Source organism: Drosophila subobscura, chromosome E, assembly GCF_008121235.1.
Source record: "Drosophila subobscura isolate 14011-0131.10 chromosome E, UCBerk_Dsub_1.0, whole genome shotgun sequence".
Classification (NCBI taxonomy): Eukaryota; Metazoa; Arthropoda; class Insecta; order Diptera; family Drosophilidae; genus Drosophila; species Drosophila subobscura.
In genome coordinates, this window is record NC_048531.1 from 16,431,861 (window position 1) to 16,452,195 (window position 20,335).

The 20,335-nt window shown below is 47.0% G+C and overlaps 1 protein-coding gene across 13 annotated transcripts; it reads right to left on the reverse strand.

Moving 5' to 3' along the window:
* Positions 1 to 246: 246 nt before the first annotated feature.
* LOC117892486 (RING finger protein nhl-1) lies at positions 247 to 19,947 on the reverse strand. 13 transcript variants are annotated; one of them, XM_034798744.1, is made up of 14 exons: positions 19,745 to 19,926; positions 17,916 to 18,030; positions 14,030 to 14,176; positions 13,086 to 13,221; positions 11,339 to 11,481; positions 9,958 to 11,277; positions 8,526 to 8,540; positions 6,830 to 7,527; positions 3,715 to 3,996; positions 2,193 to 2,966; positions 1,463 to 1,622; positions 993 to 1,133; positions 702 to 778; positions 247 to 629 (listed from the first exon to the last, which is right to left on the reverse strand). In XM_034798744.1, exons 3-14 carry the CDS (start codon positions 14,162 to 14,164, stop codon positions 416 to 418), a joined length of 4,095 nt encoding a protein of 1,364 aa, XP_034654635.1. In that variant the 5' UTR covers positions 14,165 to 14,176; positions 17,916 to 18,030; positions 19,745 to 19,926; the 3' UTR covers positions 247 to 415. The 13 variants fall into 13 exon arrangements, with proteins under 13 accessions (XP_034654635.1, XP_034654643.1, XP_034654633.1 ...); XM_034798752.1 differs by lacking the exon at positions 8,526 to 8,540 and having other exon boundaries at positions 3,715 to 3,993; positions 9,568 to 11,277; positions 19,745 to 19,935; XM_034798742.1 differs by lacking the exon at positions 8,526 to 8,540 and having other exon boundaries at positions 6,830 to 7,581; positions 14,030 to 14,173; positions 19,745 to 19,928.
* Between the last annotated feature and the right edge of the window lie 388 nt (positions 19,948 to 20,335).

Genomic DNA, 20,335 nt, shown 5'->3' on the forward strand with positions numbered 1-20,335 from the left:
ATGATGAGCAGGCGGCGGCAGCAGCAAACTCACAAATTGTTGGGCTGCACGCAGATAAATCTCAATTAGGCAATACTTGAATGCAGTAATAAACAGTCGGCTGGGCGCCTGCCCCAATTGAAAGGACAGCACTGGGAAAGTTGAGCAAGGAAAAGGCGAGGCTCTTTTCACTCAAACTCTGACGAGTTTTCGCATGTTTTATTCAAATGTTTTTTGCTCTTTTTAGCACTAATTTAACAGAAAGTATTTCGATTTTGTTGTTTACTTTTTGCTTTATAGTTAACTGACAAAATTTCTATGAATAGAAATGAAGACATTAAATTTTTTGGCACTCGAAGGAAATATAAATAAATAATAAATGAATTGAGAAACTTAAACAAAACAAAATCAAAGAGGGGCCACGTGTTGTGGCTGGTTAGAAGACTTGAACACGATGATTCTCGCGATCGCAGACCAAGATGTTGCCATTGGACATGATGGCGACGCCCTCCAGTCCTTTGAACTCCGAATCGCCGGAGCCCCAGGAGCCGAAGGTCTTCAGGAAGCTGCCATCCGGATTGAAGATCTGTATGCGATTATTGCCCGAATCGGCCACAAATATATAGCCCTGGTCGTCCACCGCCACACCGCTGCAGAGGAGGAAGAGCACATAACCAAAGTTGACACTTTGTCAATTAAAAATTGTAATTCGATTTACTCACCGTGGAAACTTGAACTGACCATCGTCAGAGCCCTCGCCGCCCACCGTGGACAGAACCTTGCCGTTAACATCGAAAATCTGTGGCACAGCCGCAAGAGGTGACAGTGCAGTGGAGGGGGAAGGGAAGCGAAGATGGAGGAGAAAACAGGTCAAATAAATTCGAATGAATCTCAATTGCATTTGCAATTGCGAGCATATTTTAATTAAAATTGTTCACATGGCCAGACAGCCATGAAGTTGCTTGTGCAGGGTTGGGCGGGTGGTGGAGGGTTACGAGGGGTATTTGGCTTACCTGAATCCTGTGGTTATTCGAATCGGAAACAATCACACGATTCGTATTCGATACGGCTATATAGTGCGGATGCTCAAGTTGTCCTTCGCCACGGCCGCAGGAACCAAATTTGCCAACGAAGGAACCATCGGATTGGAAAACCTGACGAATGCGAATCCGAATGCGAATGTGAGAGAGTATTCGATAAAAGTTGGCAAATTGAAATGGAAAAAAGGAAGAAATTCACAAGAGGACCGGACCAAGGAGCAGTGCCCCGGACATGAGCCAGCAAAAAGTACACAAAGGTACATTCCAGTTAAGCTCATGAAAATTGTACCAGAGCCGTGTGTGTGTGGCCAAGAAGAGGCTCTGCAGCAGCTCAAGTGTGACAAATTGGGCAAGGCCGAGCGGAGCCTCTCGACCACAGCCAGAGGAATATAAATATTTGCATACAAATCGAGTTGAAAGAGGGACCCGGTCCGTAGACTCACCTGCACTCTGTGGTTTTCCTTATCGCACACGTAAATGAAGCCGAGTGCATCGGTTGTCACTCCCCAAGGATAATTGAATTTGCCATCTGCGGTGCCCTGCGAACCAAAAGCTCGCAGGAACCTTCCCTGCGGATCGAGCACCTGTATGCGATGATTGTATCTGGGAACAGAGTAAAGAGATGGATTAATGGCCGGAGTGCTACCACCGAACGTACAGTCTCGCCCCCCATTCTCCTTGTTAATTGCGCACCAAAAAAGGAGACCCTCTCTCTCTCGAGAGAGAGCCAGATATCATTATACGGAGGCGGAGCTCGTCGCATGCCGTGTGGCTCGGGCTGCTCAGTGTCGAGGCTTAGGTCTAAGCCGCTTAACGTGCAAAATCAAAGTTGACTCGCACAATGAGGTGGCCGTGCCACAGCCCCCTCTCCCCCTGTGCTTAACGAGATTTTGCGTCAAACAATGACAGCAGCAGATGGAGGAGGCTAGAGCTGGAATTGCTATCTAGATTGGGAGTTGCCCATAATGCGAGCATGTGGCGGTGGTAGGCAGGGAGGAGCAGGAGGAGCAGGAGCAGCAGCCCATGGCACATGTTTCTCATTAACGCGGCTATTATGCGCTTAGCCGTGCCAATTAGAGGCGGGGTCCTAAGTCCGAGTATTAATCATTGGGCCTTTGTTTCGACTTAATTAAACTGCCGAATGACCAAAGGAGCAGACGCTGGCCAACTTACCTATCGGCAATGATGTATTGGCCGATTCGATTGACGGCCACACCGGCCAGACAATCGAATTCTCCCTCGCCGCTGCCATACTCTCCAAACTCCTTGACGAAGATGCCGTTGGAGTCGAAGACCTGGACACGATGGTTGCTGGAGTCCGCAACGACGATGCTGTTGTCGGGACCGACGGCTAGGCCGCGCGGCCACGTAAAGGATCCGGGCTCGCTCCCCCGGCCCCCCAACTGGAACAGCTGCTGGCGCTTGCGCAGATACACCTGCTTAGGGATAGTACCTGCCACTCCGGTTATACCGGCTGCTGCCACTGCTGCTGCTACCGTAGGGGACGTAGGGGAGCCTAGCCCGTTTTTTGACCCATCGTCGTCGGAGGAGGCCAGCTCGTTGGCCTGCCTCAGTGGCAAACCCAAGCTGAGGCGTCGCGACACCTCGCTGGCCGTGCTGCGACCGCTGCCGCTGCCGCTGCCGCTGCTGCCAGTGCCGTGCGCATGCGAAGACGATGCCGCCGTTGAGCTGGCGGCATGCGAGTCGCGTGCGCTGCCGGCACTGCCACTGGGCGTGTCCTTGCTGCTCTTGCTGCCATACTTGTTCTTCAGATAGCGCGCCCACGAGCTCAGCGCCTCTCCATCCTTGTTGTCCGTGGAGCTGCTGCCCAGCGCCCCAGCACGCGAGCTTCCCGCACTGCGATCGGTGATGGGCGAATTGTCGCGCGACTTCAGCGCGTGCGAGGAGCGGCTCCGGGACAGATCACTGCTGCCATAGCCGCTGTATCTGCAAGGCCAACAATTTGATTAGTGAACCGCAGTGTCTGGGCTAGAGTCTGCAGATGGGGTGGCTGAGAAAGGTGGAGGAAGTTCTATGGCTGATTCGAATGAGGCGTTCTACGGCGTGGAACTGCATGAGAAGTGCTGCTGGTGGTGCTGGTGGCTGTTCGCTGTTTGCTTATGTACAAAAGTGAAATAGAGAGAGCGAAGAGGGGGAAATTGTTTTTGTTTGTTGTGTGCATTTTCCAGTTAATTTTCGGTTAATTTCAAAACGCGCAGAATTTTGTTTCTTTCTCTTCTTTCTTACCAATCGAAAAACAAAACAAAAAGTTACGTGGAAAAAAAAGTCAAATTAAATCCAAAAGAAGATAAATAAATTTCCCAAAAAGTTGAATTAGTGTGCAACAGTAACGAGAACGAAAATTCGGACGTGGCACGAACAGGAACTCAACGAGAAAAGAAAAGAAAAATAAATTAAAAAGAAATAAAAAGTGTAAAAACGATTCCTGCGGGGGGACAGCACACGCACAATGAAAGCGCTCAGCGCGAACGACATATTGGGCCATATGTACGTAAATATGTCTAATATGTATATGTATATAGAGAGAGATATATGTACAACTGATTACTGCAATTTCCACCTATTTACATCATTTTTGGGAGTACTGAAATATTTTTTCCAAATTTCTTTCATATTTTTTTTGGATTTTTTGCTTTGATCGTTTTTGATTAGATTTTTTTGTTGGTGTGCGCACCTTGAAGCCAAGTAAGCGGATGGCGAGACCGTTGTGGGGGATACCGGCTCATCCAGATCTTCATCCTCGTTGCCAAACTGATGCGAGGAGCGACTGCGCGCCAGCCGTGTGCGGCGCTCCTTCATGGCCAGATAGCGGGAGCGGCCCGTTCCATAGCGACTGTCTGAGTCGTCGCCCGTGCCGTTGGCGTCCTCGTCGAAGGAGGCGGTGGGCGTGGATAGCGAGGGTTGCGTTACAATGGCGCTGCTCTTGCTCTTGTTTAGAAAGCGGCTTGTGTAGCTGCAAAAATGTTGATTCGGTACGGTTTTTGGTTTGGTTTTTGGTTTTGGATGTTCGTTTGGGTTTGGGTTTGCATATTATTTCCTTCTTTTTTTTGTTTGCTTTTTGTTTCTGTGTTTTTGTTGTTGTTGTTTTTTCTACTTTTGCTGTGGCTGTGCGTGTCTTTTTTTTGTGAATTTGTATTTCGTCTTTGCCTTGCAACTCCTCTAATCCCAGGCCAACCCCCAACTCCCGTTCGCCGTGGCACAAATCCCGCGAACCGCTTAATTAACTAACTTTTAACTAGCTTAAGTCCTCCACGGTGTGTATGTGTCGCTGTGTCTGTGTCTGTGTGTCTCTGTGTCTGTGTCTCATTTATTAGGCAACAAAATTCAATTAAAACACACAGAGTGGACGCAAAAAAAGAGGCAGGGCAACAGGCTTTCGGCAGCAAAAGTTTCTAATTAAATTCACATTTCACATTATCGAAAGTTGCACGAAAGTAGTTTGCGCAAAAGTTGTGGTTAAGTACAAGAAATTATGGCGTCAAATGGGCGGTTCCAGGGGTGGCCCATAGATTCGTGTGGTTGGGCTAAGGGTGGGTTAAGTGGTACTCAAAGGAGTAGGCAAGGCAACAACTACAACAGCTACAGCAAGTATGTTTACTCCGACAAGAAAAAACACTACATTACTTAATGCACGTGAAAAACACACACACAAATTGAACGCTTAAATGCTAAGGTGAGTAAAATTAATAGAAACAGCAACAGCAATTAAGATATGGAAAAATGTTAAGGCAGGCAGCAGCAGAAGGGAGGCTGTGGGTGGAGTCTGGCTTGCCCAGGCATTGCACAATCTGTTTGCTGTGTGCAAATTGCCAAAGAGAGGAAAAAAACGCGAAGCTTCTACCAAGCGGAAGTGTTATGTGTGCAATCGAAGGCACACAGAATCGCAACTCTAACAGAAACTCCCACAAACTTGCAAAGCAAGAGAAACAAACAAAGAAGAGAGGGGAAAGCAGCGCTCAGCGCTCAGCCTCGGCTTCTCATTAAAAACTCAAATATATGCAGTCGGCTGCTGCAGCGCAATCAGAGCCGAGTCCGTTCAGCCACACTCTCGAAATATATCGGACAAATAGCATTGGTAAATACGAGTGCAGCACCCGAACTGTATATGGAGCTGAAGGAAGCAAAGAAATCGGACGAATGAGAGGGGATGGGATGCCGGCAAACAGACTGAAAGCAGATACCAATTAGTATTGTGCCAGTGAGGTGTGGTGAGGTGAAAGTAGATTCTGAATGGGGTGTAGGCATGACAGGGGCAGGGACAGGGGTGTGAGAGTAGCTATGAATGGTTGGGCTGCGAGCGTTGTAATTACATTACGCAAGATTTGTTGCCGGCTCTGGGACAAGGTCCAGGGGGTGTGCCTCGAAAGGATTCAATATTTGTTGTCGTGCAAAAGTAAAATTAAAGAAGTTTTGTGTCGCGCCCAAGCGCAAAAGCATTCAGGCATTGAGTGGGCCCACATTGATCCCTTTGAAAAGGGTATTGACAGAGGGACAGACAGATGGACGGACCAACAGACCTACAAAGGGCGACACACAGACAAAACGGCGAGAGTAAAGTTAATTTCCAGCCCTTTGAGTGGCTCTTTGACAGGCAACATCATCATCATCATCATCAGCAGCAGCAGCAGCAGCAGCAGAGAGTTCTTCTAGTACCCAACAATCTGCCATTAAAAAGGAATCCTGCACTTTTCGTTTGTAACATTTAAATATTTAATCAATAAACTTAGCACTAAGGAAAAGGGTTACGGGGGTTGCTACGGTTTGATTTGGTTAGTCGGGGGCCGAAACTCATTTCTCGTTAATGTTTAACAAGTAATTGAACTATGAACTGAATAGACATATTCACATATACACATATGTATGTCTGTCTGTGTGTGTGTGTCTCTGGCTAGACATCGGCAAGGCGCTTTCGGTAGCGCGCCCGGTTGGGTCTGCTTATGTACGGTATGCTAAAGGGCAGTGCACTGCAAAGATCAACACAGAGAGAGAGAGAGAGAGAACACAAAGAGAGAGAGAGAGAGTGATAGAGTGCTGTGTGTGAGAGTACCTAACTGGGGTTGTGTTTCTTGTCTTTTGCTTATGTAAAGGTTATGAACTTGACAATTACTAAACGCCACACCAGGCGCAGGAGCAACAAAATGGCCATAACCATGTTAACGACAGCACGGAGCAATTGTACAAAGCTGCAGCGGCGAGAGCACAGTAAAAAACATACAAAAAGAGAGTCGAAGAAAGCACACATTAAAAGGCAGACAACAAGGGGGAACTTCGTGGGGGCGGGGAAACCAAAACCAAACGCGAAACGACATCCAATATGCATTTCCAATTAAAGCCAATCTGCAAACTGTTTATGCGTACATAATATGCACAGATATGTACATACAATGCATAGATAATGTATGTAAATATGTATGTCTGCTTACTGTATCTTATTTTAATTTAAATTATGAAAATTAATTGCCTTGTAACGTTTTGCGTGTAATTCAATTAGTGTTGGACCCACCAAAGCAAAAAAAACAACGATTAAAAAACAAATTACCGAATGGAACATTAACAGCAAATACTTGACACACACACAAGCTATGTATGTACATCAGTTACATACATATGTGTGTATTTATGTATGTATGTATGTACTATGTATCTTTGTATCTGTGTTGCGTTTATCTTTGCATCTGTGTGTGTGTGTGTTTGCTTTGTGTTAGCCATGCAAATTAGTTCTCGGTTATAGAAACTACTAGAAAATGTGACGGAACTTTGGCCAGCGGAGCCCAACGTTAAGGAAATACCTGCTGCCAGTGCCAGTGCCAGTGCTGCTGCTGCCATAACGATCCTCGCTCTCTGACGCATGATGGGGCGCGGGCACGGTGCGTGTGCGGGCGGTGCTGCTGCTGCCGGCGCTGCCATAGCCGCTGCTCGAGGGCGTGGCATAGCTGCTGCGCGACGCTAGGGCGGTGTCATCGCGGGAAGCCCGTCGGGCCTCCAGGCGATCGCGGTACGAGCTGCCGCTGGTGGAGCTGCTGCCGGCGCTGGTCGCCGCCGTTGTCGAGCTGGAGGCGCTGCTGGGCGTGGACTTGCTGGCAGTAGTGCTGCCGGTGCTCGCCTTGGGCTTCGTCTCCGGCTCCGACTCGGACTCGGACTCCGAGCTGGTCTCCTCCTCGCTGCTCGAGCTGGACTCCGCCTTCTTCTTGTCGGACGTCCCGTTGGAGGCACTCGGCGGATTGCTGTGCTGCGGCAGGAAGCGGCTAACGAAGGGCTTCTTCTCCGGCACTGCGCTGCTGGCCACCGAATCCCGTGCACTCGAATGACGCGCCGTGCTGGCCGCCTTGTGCTGACTGCTGCTGGGAGTCGCTGCCGCAGCCACTGCTGCTGCCGCCGCTGCCGCTCCCGAGCTGGCCGAGCTCTCGGTGGAGGCGCTGCTGTCCGAGCTGCCCGAACGCTGGGTCTTCTTCACGGCCGCCACTTGCGCGGCGACGGGCGGCTTCGACTGTTGGGTGGTAGGAGGAGTGGGATTTGCATCAGAGTCTGTGGCGCTGGCTGTCTGTTAGTCGAAAAGGGAGGGGGAAAGGGCGGCAAGCAACGAAACGAATGCAGATGCAGTAACAGAGAGAGAGAGAGAGAGAGAGAGGCAGAGGGAAGGAAAAAGTTGATGAAGTTGATGGACAAGTGCAGGTGACAGGGAATGGCCTCAGGCAGGACTGTGATGGGAATTCTCATGACTTTTGCCTCAATCAAATGTCCCAGATTCAACGTCTAGCAATGTCTCTCCGCATAGTTCACTCATCATTCTCGATATTTTGTCATTTCTCTTTGATGTTTTCCTAATTGATCGAACAACCTTTTCCGATTTTGCACCCGCCCAATATCCTTCGGTAAAATGCCAAAAACCAGACAAATATGCAGCTACTGTGCATATGGCTGTCTGTCCCCCTTTATCGCGCTCACACTTACACAAACACACACACACACACACACACACATATGTATGTATGTATGGGTCTGTACAATAGAGAACTGGAAACATTGTTAAACTGACGGAAGCAGCCGCATCGCTGACAGTCGCATGATTGTGAAATATTCGCCATTGAACCCCAACTCAGGGTTGTCATTTTGTGGGCGTTTTTTCGAGGGAGGGACGCAACAATGTGTGAATGAATGGGTAACATGGTAAATGTGGATGCGGGAGAATAGAAAAAAGAACACAACAACAAATATATATGGAAATACATGAACAACAGAAATATTTACAGCGGACATCAGAAATTGCAGAAAACAACGACACAGCACAAAAAAATTGGAAAAAATGAACGAAACAATGAATAAATACTCAGAATAATGATGGAGCAAGAGACAGACAGAGAGAGAGAGAGAAAGTGAGAGCGAGAGCGGACATCTGTTTTGGTGGATTGGGGCTCTGTGGTTTATTCATTTCGACAGCAATAACCAAATAAATTTTGTAAGATTTAAGCATATTAACATCACTACCACATCGCGTGACCACTTGCAGGAAAAGAAAAGAAAGAGAGACAAAAAGAGTGAGACAGGTAGAGAGAGCAAGAGAGTGATGAATAAAGAGTGCGCGCGAGAGATTTGCGAATAAAATATTTGCCAAAAAGAAAATTGTTTGTAAATTCATTTCGTTATTTTTATTTTGCTTGTAAACTTTTGCCATTGTCCGTCGCTAACTAACGTTAAGCTAAAAAGATTGTTAATCTACTAACATAAAAATATACAAATATATCTCTACATACACACACATACACGCATGTAGATGTTATGTATAATGATGAATGTCTGCTACAATATTGTACAATTGACGTTTCCCGATGTCCGCGAGAGGCTTTTGGGCCGCAACTTTTTGAATTTTCATTGGAACTTTTCAAGCAAAAATGTGTGACCCAAAACAGCATTTAATGAAAGACAATAAAATGAGAGAATCAAATGACACAAATACAACGAAAAATGAGTAAAGAAATACAACGAAAAGTGGAAAAACAATTAAGTAAATAAACACGACAAATTAAAATAAAATACACTTGAGCCAAAAATCAAACAAAGGAAAACAAACAAAAGAAATAAAAAGAAGACAAAAAATAATTAACAGAAAAAATTAAGTAAAATGAAATAAAACCATAAGAGGGTGGCGGGCAAACAATTCCAGGAAAATGTTGTTTTGGTTAAAAGGAGAAATTGGTAAGATTAACAGTAAGAGTAACGGTAACAGTTAACGGTTGACGGTTAAGTTTTGCTCTCTCTCTTTCTCTCTCGTTTGGAGCGATGCGACAAACACACTTACGGGAGCGCAGGGGGAAGTGTGAACGATTGGGGCACAAATAAAGAACGAAGCACACATGGCGTATACGCAATTAATTCTTTAAGATTTTCTTTTGGGTGTTTTGGGGATTGTTGTGCAAACAGGTAAAATACTGGGCCGGAGAACAGTGACAGCGAGCGAGACGGTCTATCAAATGTTTTCTCATGTTTCTCCCTCATCCCCCTCCTCCTCCTCATCCTCGTCATCGGTCACTTCTATCTCCTCTTCGGTGTACTCATCCGAGTCCTCTTCCTCACTCTTCTCCTCTGCTGCTGCTGCTGCTGCTACTGCTATCTCTGTCTGCTCTTGTTCGGGCTGACTGCTTTCGAGGTCTTTGTTGGAAAGCTCGCCCTGCGGCGGCAGGACATTGATCTCGGGCACCTGGTGGGGCACAGACTCCGGCTCCTCCTCCGCTTCGTCGCTGCTCTCGGTGACTGTTACTTCCTCGTACTCGGAAGACTCTTCCTCGGACTCGTCTTCCGCCTCTCCTACTACTGCTGCCTCGGCCTCTGCCTCTGCCTCAATGCCTGGCTCTGCCTCTGCCTCGCTGTCACTGCCACTGGCCACGCCTTCTTCTTCTGTATTTGCCTCATTCACACTTACCTCGGCTCGCGTCGCTGCTGTCGCTGTACGCACTGGAGATGATGCCGCCGCCGCCTGATTGGAGCCGCTGCCATCGCTATCCTCGCCACCGCGTGTCGTCTTGAGGTTCGCCAGCCGCTCGCTGTTGGGTCGCTGCTCCTGACCAGCCTCACTGCTCGAGGTGGCCGCTCCCGCGGCTCCAGCAGCCACACTCTTGCGCTTCTGACGTGCCAGCTCATCCTCGTCTGCGGCAGCTGCCGATTGCTTCTGCTGTTGGCGCTGCATGGCCGCCTTTTGGTTCTGGATGGCGGCCTGAACGGCTGCCTGAGCCGCACAGGCGGCATCCGACTTCTTGTCGGACTTCTTCTCCTTGCCAATGTCGGCGAGGCGCTGCACGACGCGGGAGCAGTCGCTCAGGCGAATGATGCCACTCAGCTGACCGCGCGACACGTCCTCGCTGTCGAGGACACGCTCCTTGCGCTCCTTAAGCTCCTGCTGGCGCTGCTGCTGCTGCTGTTCCGTGTCCGAGTCGTCGTTCTGGTGCGAGCGCACAAAGCGTGATCGGAAGCGGGAGGATTTGCCCGTCCGTCCCCCAGTGGACTCATTCTCGTAGTCGTTCTCGTAGTCATAGGCCGAGCGGCCGTAGCGGCTGCCCTCGCCATAGCGATCGCTGTTGGCGGTGGTGGCACTGCGCTGTGGCCGCTCCCCGAACTTCCTGCCGCCGAGCACGGGCTCGTCGTTGTAGCCACCGCGCTCCTCCTGCTGCCGGAACTGCGTGGCCAGCCGATGGTCGCTCTTGGAGCGCATCAGGCCGGGCTGCAGGCCGCTGGGCGGTGCCAGATGGGAGCTGCTCACCGAGCCGCCCGGCGTCGAGTGTGGCGCAATGTTGAGGTCCCCGAAGGTGGCCAAGTTCATCACCAGCTGATTGGGATCAATGGAGACGAGGAATCTCACGCGACGACTGTAGTCGTTGTTCTCGTACTCAAAGTGCCGCAGGAACTCGACGGTCTTCAGGAAGATCTCCTTGGTGTCCATCAGCTCGCAGTCGTCCCACTCGACCGTCTCGTTCATGTACTTGTCGACAATGTCACAGTTGCTGCCGATGTTCGTGATCTCCAGGTCGAGATTCTCCTTGAGCGTTGTGAGATTGCGCAGCTCCACGGCCAGATAGCGATCGATTTCGCCCTTCAGCTGGTCCGAGCGATCCTTGATGGCCTTCGTGATGCGCTGATAGATCTCGTCAATCTCCTCCGTCACACTGATGGCGTTCGTCTGCAGGCTCATCGTATTCTTCTCGATGATGGCCAGAGAGTCCTGCAGTCGATGCAAGCTGCGACGGATCTGTATCAGGCATGAACTGGGTTAAGCAGGAGCCAAATTGGGGATTTAGTGGGCCACTCACCTGTGAGTTGAAGCGCGTTATCTCACGTCGCAGTATGTCCATGTGGGCGCTCTTGCAGTCCTCGCAAATCTTTTTCTCGCAGTGCGCACAATGCGACAGATAGGCCTTCTCCGAGCAGACGCCACAACGTTCCATGATTTGACCTGTGAACGGAGAAAGAGGCAATTATTAATCAGGCTCTGCCCATCTGTCTTCCGTTTCAGCCCGAAAATACAAATGACAGCCGCCCACAAATGACTTTCTGCCTGTGTGGAGCTGTAAAGTGCCACACAGCCAGCTCATCAATTTGCACTCTTGGCAACAAAGTGGAGACTTGCCACATGCCAGGCAGCTGTGGCAGTGAGCAGACTCCTTGCCGACTGTCTGTTGTATTTAGTAATGTGATTTCAACAGCAACTGCAACCTAAGCGACTGCCATACACTACCCAAAGAGGAGACAATTTGCTGTACAAGTAACTGCCAGCCAAGTAGGAGTAACGCAGAAGCATGGAAAAGTCATTGTCATTTAAGCAAGGGTATAAAGCAGCTTCCCCATCTAGTTATCTCTGTGGGTGTGTGCGGCACATCCTTTGGCAAGACAGTCCTTGCTTGCAAATGCAAATAACGAGCCTCACTCGGTGTGTGGCAACAATGCAAACATTGCCGAGATGTCGCTGCGACTGCACTCTGCAGCATCGACATCGACATCGACAGCGTAAACTTTTTCTGCATCAATTGCTGGCATTGGCAAATGCCTGATGATGTACACTCCACTCGGCATACTCCGCAAAAGATTTGCCTGCCTTGGCAATGACTTGGGACACAGTGGGGGTAGAGAGAGCGGAGCTGCCTGCCTGCCAATAGTTGGCTTTCTGCATTTTCCTGTGTAATCATATGGAAAAGTGAATCTACACAAAATTCCACATGAAAGTCGTGCTCGTTGTCGTATCCATAACACGAAAACGAGATGCTCTGAAAGAGTCAAAGGGATTTCACACATTTGCATAGTCAAGCAGCAAAAATGAGACACAAAAAATAACCAAAATGTTTGTCTTTGTCTTTGTCTGTGCCTTATTAACTCTGGGGCTCATCCTCGTACTTGCTGCTGATTGCAGTTGAGAAGTTGGCAATCCATTTGCATATTTGAAGCAATTCAACAACTATTCAATTCAGACCTTTCTCCACTTGCCACTGATAGTCATGCTGACAGCACTTTGTGATTCGCAAAATGCAAATTGCTCAAACAAAATCAATTTTGGCTTTTGCTTAGTTTTAATTGCTGTCAGTTGGGGCCGGTGGGGGAAAGACTCCGTCTGTTTGACTTTTTAATTGGAAACCCCCCGAAAAAAAACATAATGGCGAATGGCATTTGTTGCCCAATTTATTGCTTTTCGATTTCTCTTGTTGCTTTGCCATCATTGGAATTTAATTAAAGTTACAAAAACCGATTACAGGGCAGCATTTTTGTATTATTTTTTATTAATATCATTTCATGTTTTCCGTTCTGCTGTTTCCCGTTTGCCGTTTGCTGATTTCTAATTACTGATTTCTGATTTTACGATTTTCTGATTTCTGCACTCAAAGGATTCAGTTTTATTGCATACAAATATTTTCGCTCGAACAGAGCAAAATTGCACTTGGGAATTTAACCTTTTATTTATGAAATAACTGGGTGGGGAAAGCCGAAAACCCTTCAGCCGGTCTTTCCTCTCCATTTTTCCAACTCTTTTCCTAGAGCTAGCAAAATTAAATTACATTTTGTGCTTACCTGATGTCGGATCGGGCAGCTCTCCAGTGATTTCGATATGAAGCTCCAGGAAACGCTGCAGCGTGACATTCGTCGGAAATGCCTGCACGCCATTGTAGGGTATGCGATGTTCGGCACGACATTCGGGACACTTTACCTGGAAAATATTGTAGAATGTTGTTGGGCTTATTTATAGTTAATTGCTATCCAATATCCAGCGCCCTGAATTCGCAGCTTAAAGCTGTTCGCAACTTTAAAAACCTTTCACACATTTTGATTTGCAGCTTGTGAAGGCATCTTGAGTGCGTTTTGCCCCGCAGGTTTCATCTTCATCTCCTGTCAGCCTTTTCGAAACCACAAAAATCAATCTCTCTTTGCGGCTTTTGCTATTTGCATGACAGTTAGTGCAGCTCTGTGGTCACCCCTTCTCTCTACGTGTAAGTAGATGTAGATGTAGATGTGTATGTGTATGTATGTATGCGTACATGTATATTTATACCGAGTAGGGCCAACACAATGAAAATGCTTACCAATTATTTGCGTGGCGCTGGCTGCGAGCCAAAAAAACAGAATTTATAAATACACGCAGACAGAGGCGACTATAAGTAGCGCAGTACACGGCCAGCTAGCTGTATGTACGAGCTATACATATACACACATCTACATGTTTACATACATATCTACACATATATTTACATACAAATAATTTCGTTGCTTTCTGTATAATTTTTCAACGCGAGATCTACGCAAATGCGCCTCAAAAAAAAAAAAAAACAAGACAAAAACACATATTCGGGGGCGTCTTGTTGGGCGCTTTTCATTTCCCATTTGCATCTGATTTTTGCTCATGAGATTTTTGTAGTTAAGCGGTGACGTCGGTGGGAGGCATTAACCAAATTGCCACAGATACACGCCACACACACGCACATCTACGCATTTGAATGATGATTAATGTTAATGCTTACCTGTCGCCTCACATAGTCCACCAGTCCCTCCATGCAGGGCTCCATGCAGAAGGAGTGCTGACATGGCAGCAGCTTCGGTATGCGATACCTGTCCAGGCACACGCAGCACGTCAACAGCTGCTCAAATTGCTCCATGGCTGCTCACTGCTGGAAAAGACAAAGGAAAAGCGACAGCGAGCGAGACAATCATTAGTCCTTGATTCGATTAGAATACCACAAAGAGTCTGCTGTCAATTTGATATTCATATCATTATAAATTCACATTGAGGAGAGCAGTGCAAGCCCCTGCTTAAGCTCATCATAAGACAGACAGGGAGACAGTCAGTCAGTCAGTCAGTCAGGGAGACAGTCAGTCAGTCCCACCAGCTGCCAGTCGGTAAGCTCCAGCTCCAAAGTACAGGCAAAAAAAAGAATCCAATTCGCAGGAAATTCGTGCATTTGAATGAACACAGCACGCCCAGCCACCCATCGGTGGCCAGGCCCCAAAAGTCATACAATAAATTGACCATTTCGTTGCCGTAAGTCGCGCACTGAAAATGGGAAGGAGCAGCTTCATTTGGCTCTGCCAAAATACCATAAGCCACAAATCTGCTTATGGTTGTGCTTCATTAAAAGCGGCTCCGACAAGTTTATTTACAAGATATTTTAGCTGGTTTTGGGGTAGCGAATGAGTCTGTGACCTGCCAGCAGCCTAATGCCATTGCCCACAAAGCGAACTCATTGCCATGGCTACGGATTGAACATGTCTCTCAGCTGCTTCCAGTCTGCAGCTTTAAATAGATGCAGCAAAATGCCATGCACATAAGCTTTGATCAATGCAAGTTGCAGTGAGGTTTAGTTATATTTTCTCTGTGAATGAATGCCTAATTTATTGATTGCCAGCAGTGCATCCTTGCCCTTGCATTGTTATCTAGCTTAAAAAACTGGCAGCAGCAGCCAATTTGCCGTCTTCAAGCTCTGAACTGCACTTTCTTGTAGCGCTCGAGTGCCTGCAAGCCGTGGCCATTGCTGCACATATTAAAAAAAGGTAATATTGCCTGCGTTGAGTTTTTAATAATAAAAATGACACACATTTCTTATGAACGGCAGCGTATATATCCGTATGCTCGTATATTGTATAAATATAAATGCGATTTCGCGATATGCATCGCGTATACGCGTCGCGGTTGTCGCTGCCGTTGCCGTTGCCCAAACCAGTGCGCACTTCCTGCTCGTAAATATACGCGTGTGTGTGTGTGTGTGTATGTGTACATATGTGTGAGTGTGGTATGTGGCCTGATACGGGTATTATTATGGAAGCATCTCCTTCTCCAGTTACTCGCGTGTGTCGTGTGTTCATGTCCATGGCTGCCACCGCTAATTGTCGTGCGCCCGTTGGCCATTATTGTTGCATGTTTTCGGGGCCCATGCAGATATTTAAAGCATCAATTTAATGCGGCCAAAAGTTCACAATGCATGAACCCGAAATGTATACAAATAGATCCACATCTGTGCATATCTGACATATGCGAAAGCTGTGCAATTAACTGGAAAATACGCTTAAAATCAAATTGAATAGAAATTTTGTCGCTCGCTCAAATTGTGCGTACACCAGAGCTGGTCCTGAATAGTGGGTGGAGTCTGGCAGGGTGGTGCGGCTGTGTGTGTGGCGAAACTAATTTAGCAATTGCATTTGTGAATGGCCGTTGAAAGGATTAAACTGAATAGAGAGCAGAGCAGAGCAGGGCAGAGCAGCGCAGCGCAGCGCTGGCATAATGGAAACCAGCAGCAAACTCGTGCCGCACTCCCCGCTGCACACTCCCGCGCTTAGTTACATTTTTGGGTGGTTTCCACAGCTATGAAGGGAATCCGGAGCAGGTCATTTGGCCATTGAAAGAGCGGCAAGGACTCGCGCCATGGTTGGTGCTCCGCGTGTGTGCCCGTGCCCGAACAAGTGTGCAAAATATCTGATGGAATTCCATACAAATCTGAAATGCTTTTAATTCGCAGCAAATTAAGCGTAAAGATGACGGCGGCTAACCGCAGTGAATAAATGAAAAGCGAATAGTTTTAAACTGTGGGCAGGGGCTTTGCTTTGTTGTCATTATTGGCGAGTGAGATTGATGGCGACAGTTGTGCGCCGCACACACACACACAGAAGAGACAGAAACCGAAAACATCAAGAGATTCATTCATTAGCCTTGAGTGTGGGTTAAAATTAAGCGTCGAGTTATGTGACGGCCAATGGGAAATGGAAAAGCATTGAGCGGCGCACAGGAAACGGAAATGCGGCAAAACACTTGACCCTCAACCAGTTGGCATGGCCAACAAAAACAGAGACAGATACACCAAAATGGGTCAAACTCAAGTGACAGGCAGTGGACAGCCAGAGAGCCATCATCAGCAGCAGCAGCAGCAGCGCCCGAAGCATCGCGCAGCAGAAAACATTGAACATTGAAATCAACACAAATAAATTGAAATGAAAGTCGTTGAAATTTGGGTCACACACTAGCCAAACCGCAGCGAAAGTCCAGCCAAAAAGCGCCGAAAAAAACTCACCAATAGAAAATGGGAAAACTTGCTGGTAGCTGCTGCTGCTGCTGCTGCTGCTGGTGGCTGTCAAAGCGGCACTGCTCGAAGGCAATCATAAAATGCAATTGGTTTTTCTTTCTTTTATTTGTTTGGCAATGCGCGGAATCCTTAAAAAACTCAAACTCAGTCGCGGGCGGGGGGTACTCTCGTTGCTCGGTTGCTCGTTTCTCCGGTTCGGGGGCACTTTTCATTCAATTTGTGTGAATTATATTTGCTTTACTTTCGATAATAAATACATCTACATATGCGCGCACACATACCAATTTAAGTTAAGTTTTTATTTGATATTTTTATATTTTTTATTTGGCTTTTTTCTTGGGCAGCTACGCGCCTGTGTAGAACTCAATTGGAAATGTAAAAAGCGACTGAAGGCAAGTGAAAATTGCCAGGCAGGCACAACAAGAGCCAGAGTCTATAATATTTTAAATATATACAAATCGTCTCTCACTCGGGATCTCTCACTCGCTCTCGCTCTCTCGCTCTGTGTGTTTCTCGCTGTGTGTATACCGAGATGAGAGCGAGCGAGAAAAGCAAAACAAAATGCGCGATCGTCAGAGCAACGCAAAAATATACATCGAAAATATATATACACACAGATATTCTTGGCAGCAGTCTTGGCCTGCCTTCGTGTGTGTATCTACGCATAGGCAGCTCCCATTAATGAGTAACAAATAAAAGCAACAAAACACTCGACATCTAGGAGTGCAACTCCTAGAGTTCTGTAGAGGAAAGCCTTTGCAATTTGCTGCTAAATGTATCCTATTCTGTGCACAGTGTACACACACCGACGCCAGTTGACGTCATCAATTGAATTTGTTTGAGTGTGTATTAATGTGGCCACACGCCGGCATTTGCGGCTATTTCTGTCTGTATCTCGCTGTAACAGCGCCCTAAAAATAAACTTCATTGAAAATTGGAGCGAGCATTGGGTCGGAGAGTAGCAGCACTCGCCTCTCAGCATTCCACGCACTAATCCACGAGTTGGCTAATGGCAAAGTTTTCACTTTACTCCGAAAAAAAGCTACTTTGGGGCACAATTGTTGCTGCTGCAGCTCAAGGTCGAAACTTTTGTCACGACTCCCGCTGGCAGTCTCCCTTTTGGGAGTGGAAATGTTTGGCCAAAAATAGATGCACGCCAACCCGCCATGCACTGACTGCCGACTGCAGACTGCGACTGCATTGGGGATTCCAAAGATAGAAATGCGAAAAGTATTTTTCGTGCTATAAATAAGCGGAGCAGACAGTGCACAAGGAGATAAAATCAAGTGAAAACTAAACTCCAATGAGCACACAAATATTGGCAAAAATTACTTACGTTTTCTGCTCTTTTGCTGCTCTTCTTTTGCTCCGAAAGGGGTTTCGGCTTCCGGCTAAAGGTATCCGAGGCGCCCTTGGGCGGGGCCCTGCTCCTTGGCTGTTAGCTCTGCTGCCTGCCAAAAGAAAGAGGGAAACAGACAGTGAGTGAGAGTGAGAAGAGTGCCAAAAAATAGAGAGAGAGAGGGAGAGAGAGAGTGAGAGTAAGTGGAAGCAAATTAAAGCGATTGACAGTGCCAAATTTGATGATTAATCGACGGAGAACTTGAACAGGAAACGAAAGCAACGCGCGGGGCTCATGGCTGAATGATCAGCGGGATTTGGCCAATCCCTTATTCAATGCAGAGAGCGAGCACCGCTCACCTGTGCCCATGGATACCACAGTTTGATGCCAACTTAATTACATTGCCACAAAGAGAAGCGGCCACAGTCAATGCGCGGCGATGATAAATGCAGCAGCAGCAGCAGCAGCAGCCACCACAGAGAGCTGTCAACGGGTTTGGGTCTGTGTCAGTGTGCTGCTGCTTAATGGAGTTGTGAATGCGCTCAAAGCATTGTGCACTGTGACAGATAAGCGCACTGCCCGGAATGCACCTTGCAACATGTCCCAGGTTAATGCACACAAACGACCAATGAGCATTGGGGCAGCTGTCAGGCAGCCACAGATAAAATTAATTAAGCCTCAAGCAGCGGAGTGCAATTAAGGAAAATATGAACAGGACATTGTGGCACTACAATGTGTCAATGCGGGGTCCAACAAATGAATTTCTCAGCCATTATTTAATGCAGTTTCAGTTGCGCAAGAAAGTTGCTCTGAGCAGCCTCTAAAGAGCAATTTAATTCTCTTTGTTTCTATGTCAATTTAATCGAAAAGTTGCACCGGAAGCCGGGCAACAGCGACCTTGAACTTCAGAGAGAGAGAGGGAGAGAGAGAGAGAGAGCGAAAGTGGAATGAAGGAAGCGTGTGGAATGGTCACACTGACCAAGAAAACAAACAAAAAGCGTTGCCTGCTTTTTGGCTAACAGGGAAAATACGTTCATACAGACATACGATGCATAAATATTTTCCATTTTCCATTTGTTTTTTCTTGCCACTCGAAATGAGAGGCAGGCAGGCAGCTTGCTTGCTGCACGTAAAAATATACTGAAAGCAAATACAAAAAGGGGCGAAAATGAAGCCACAGGCGAATGAGAAAAATGTGAAAAACAAAAGGGAGAATGTTGTGCGGGAAAATCGCAACAAAAGAAAAGAAAAGCAAAACAAGACAAGCAATGATAAGAGGCGGAGACACACACGGGGGGATAGAGAGAGAAACAAACACAAAACAGCAAACAGCTAGCGCAAAATAGACGCAGAAAAAGCTCTGAAAATGTCTCTGATTGAATCGAACTATAAATAAGGCAACAACGCGGCGTATGAGCAATGTGCTGCTGCCTGCCGTCTTTGTGTGTGTTTGTGTGTGGTCAAATTATTACCACACACACACACACACACACACACTGGGAGATCTTTATACATTATATATGTTGTCGAACTTAATAAATTTCTAGATAGTGTTGAAAATTATGAAAATAATTGTGACAGCCTTTCACGCATGTGGGCGAATGCCAGGTGACATTTTCACGGCTGTCTTTCGTTCACACACACACACACACACACACACTTTGTCTCTCTGTCTCATTCCTCTTTGGTTTTCACTCTCTTTTAGGCACTCGTTTTTTACATAATCAGCAGCAACGTTCATTGAAGGCTCATCTCCATTCAAATGCTGCTCCATAAATGGTTTCAGGCCTCAGGAATCAAACCTGAATGCTGCTTCCTACACTCACTTGATTCTCGCACTGCAATCTGTGGATGTTTCTCGTAACTCTTGCAAATTTATTCGCATGCCTCAGCGGCACTCACTCCTTTCACTTTGCAAACGATTTTTGACTCGCACTTCGATTAGGAACTTTCTTTTAGACACTTGCAACCTCGCGCGCACCTATGGACAGTTCCCACCAGCTCTCCACATATATGTCTTCGATATATGTATATATATCTATGTAGTATATATAGAGCTATATCGAATTGGGGTATGTATATATATATCTATATTATCGGCGTATCGGTTCGTTCACGTCCACGTCCACTCGCGAGCGTGCCACAAATGAAAATGAAATGTTTTCTTCGCCTCTGCGCTGCTGGCAAAAGCGATCAGCCGTTCTTGAGGTGAAATTTTATAAATATAAACCTGCAGAACAACGGCAAACACATAGCAAAATATTTCTGTGTCTTCTGCCCACTTTCACAGCAGATCATTTTTGTTGTTCACCCGACCCCAACGAGAACCTGTGTGGAAGTTTCTCTATAGATTTGTATTCTCTTTTGTCTCAGTCACAAACAATAATTGTAAAACAGTGTAAAATGTCGCGTTGAAA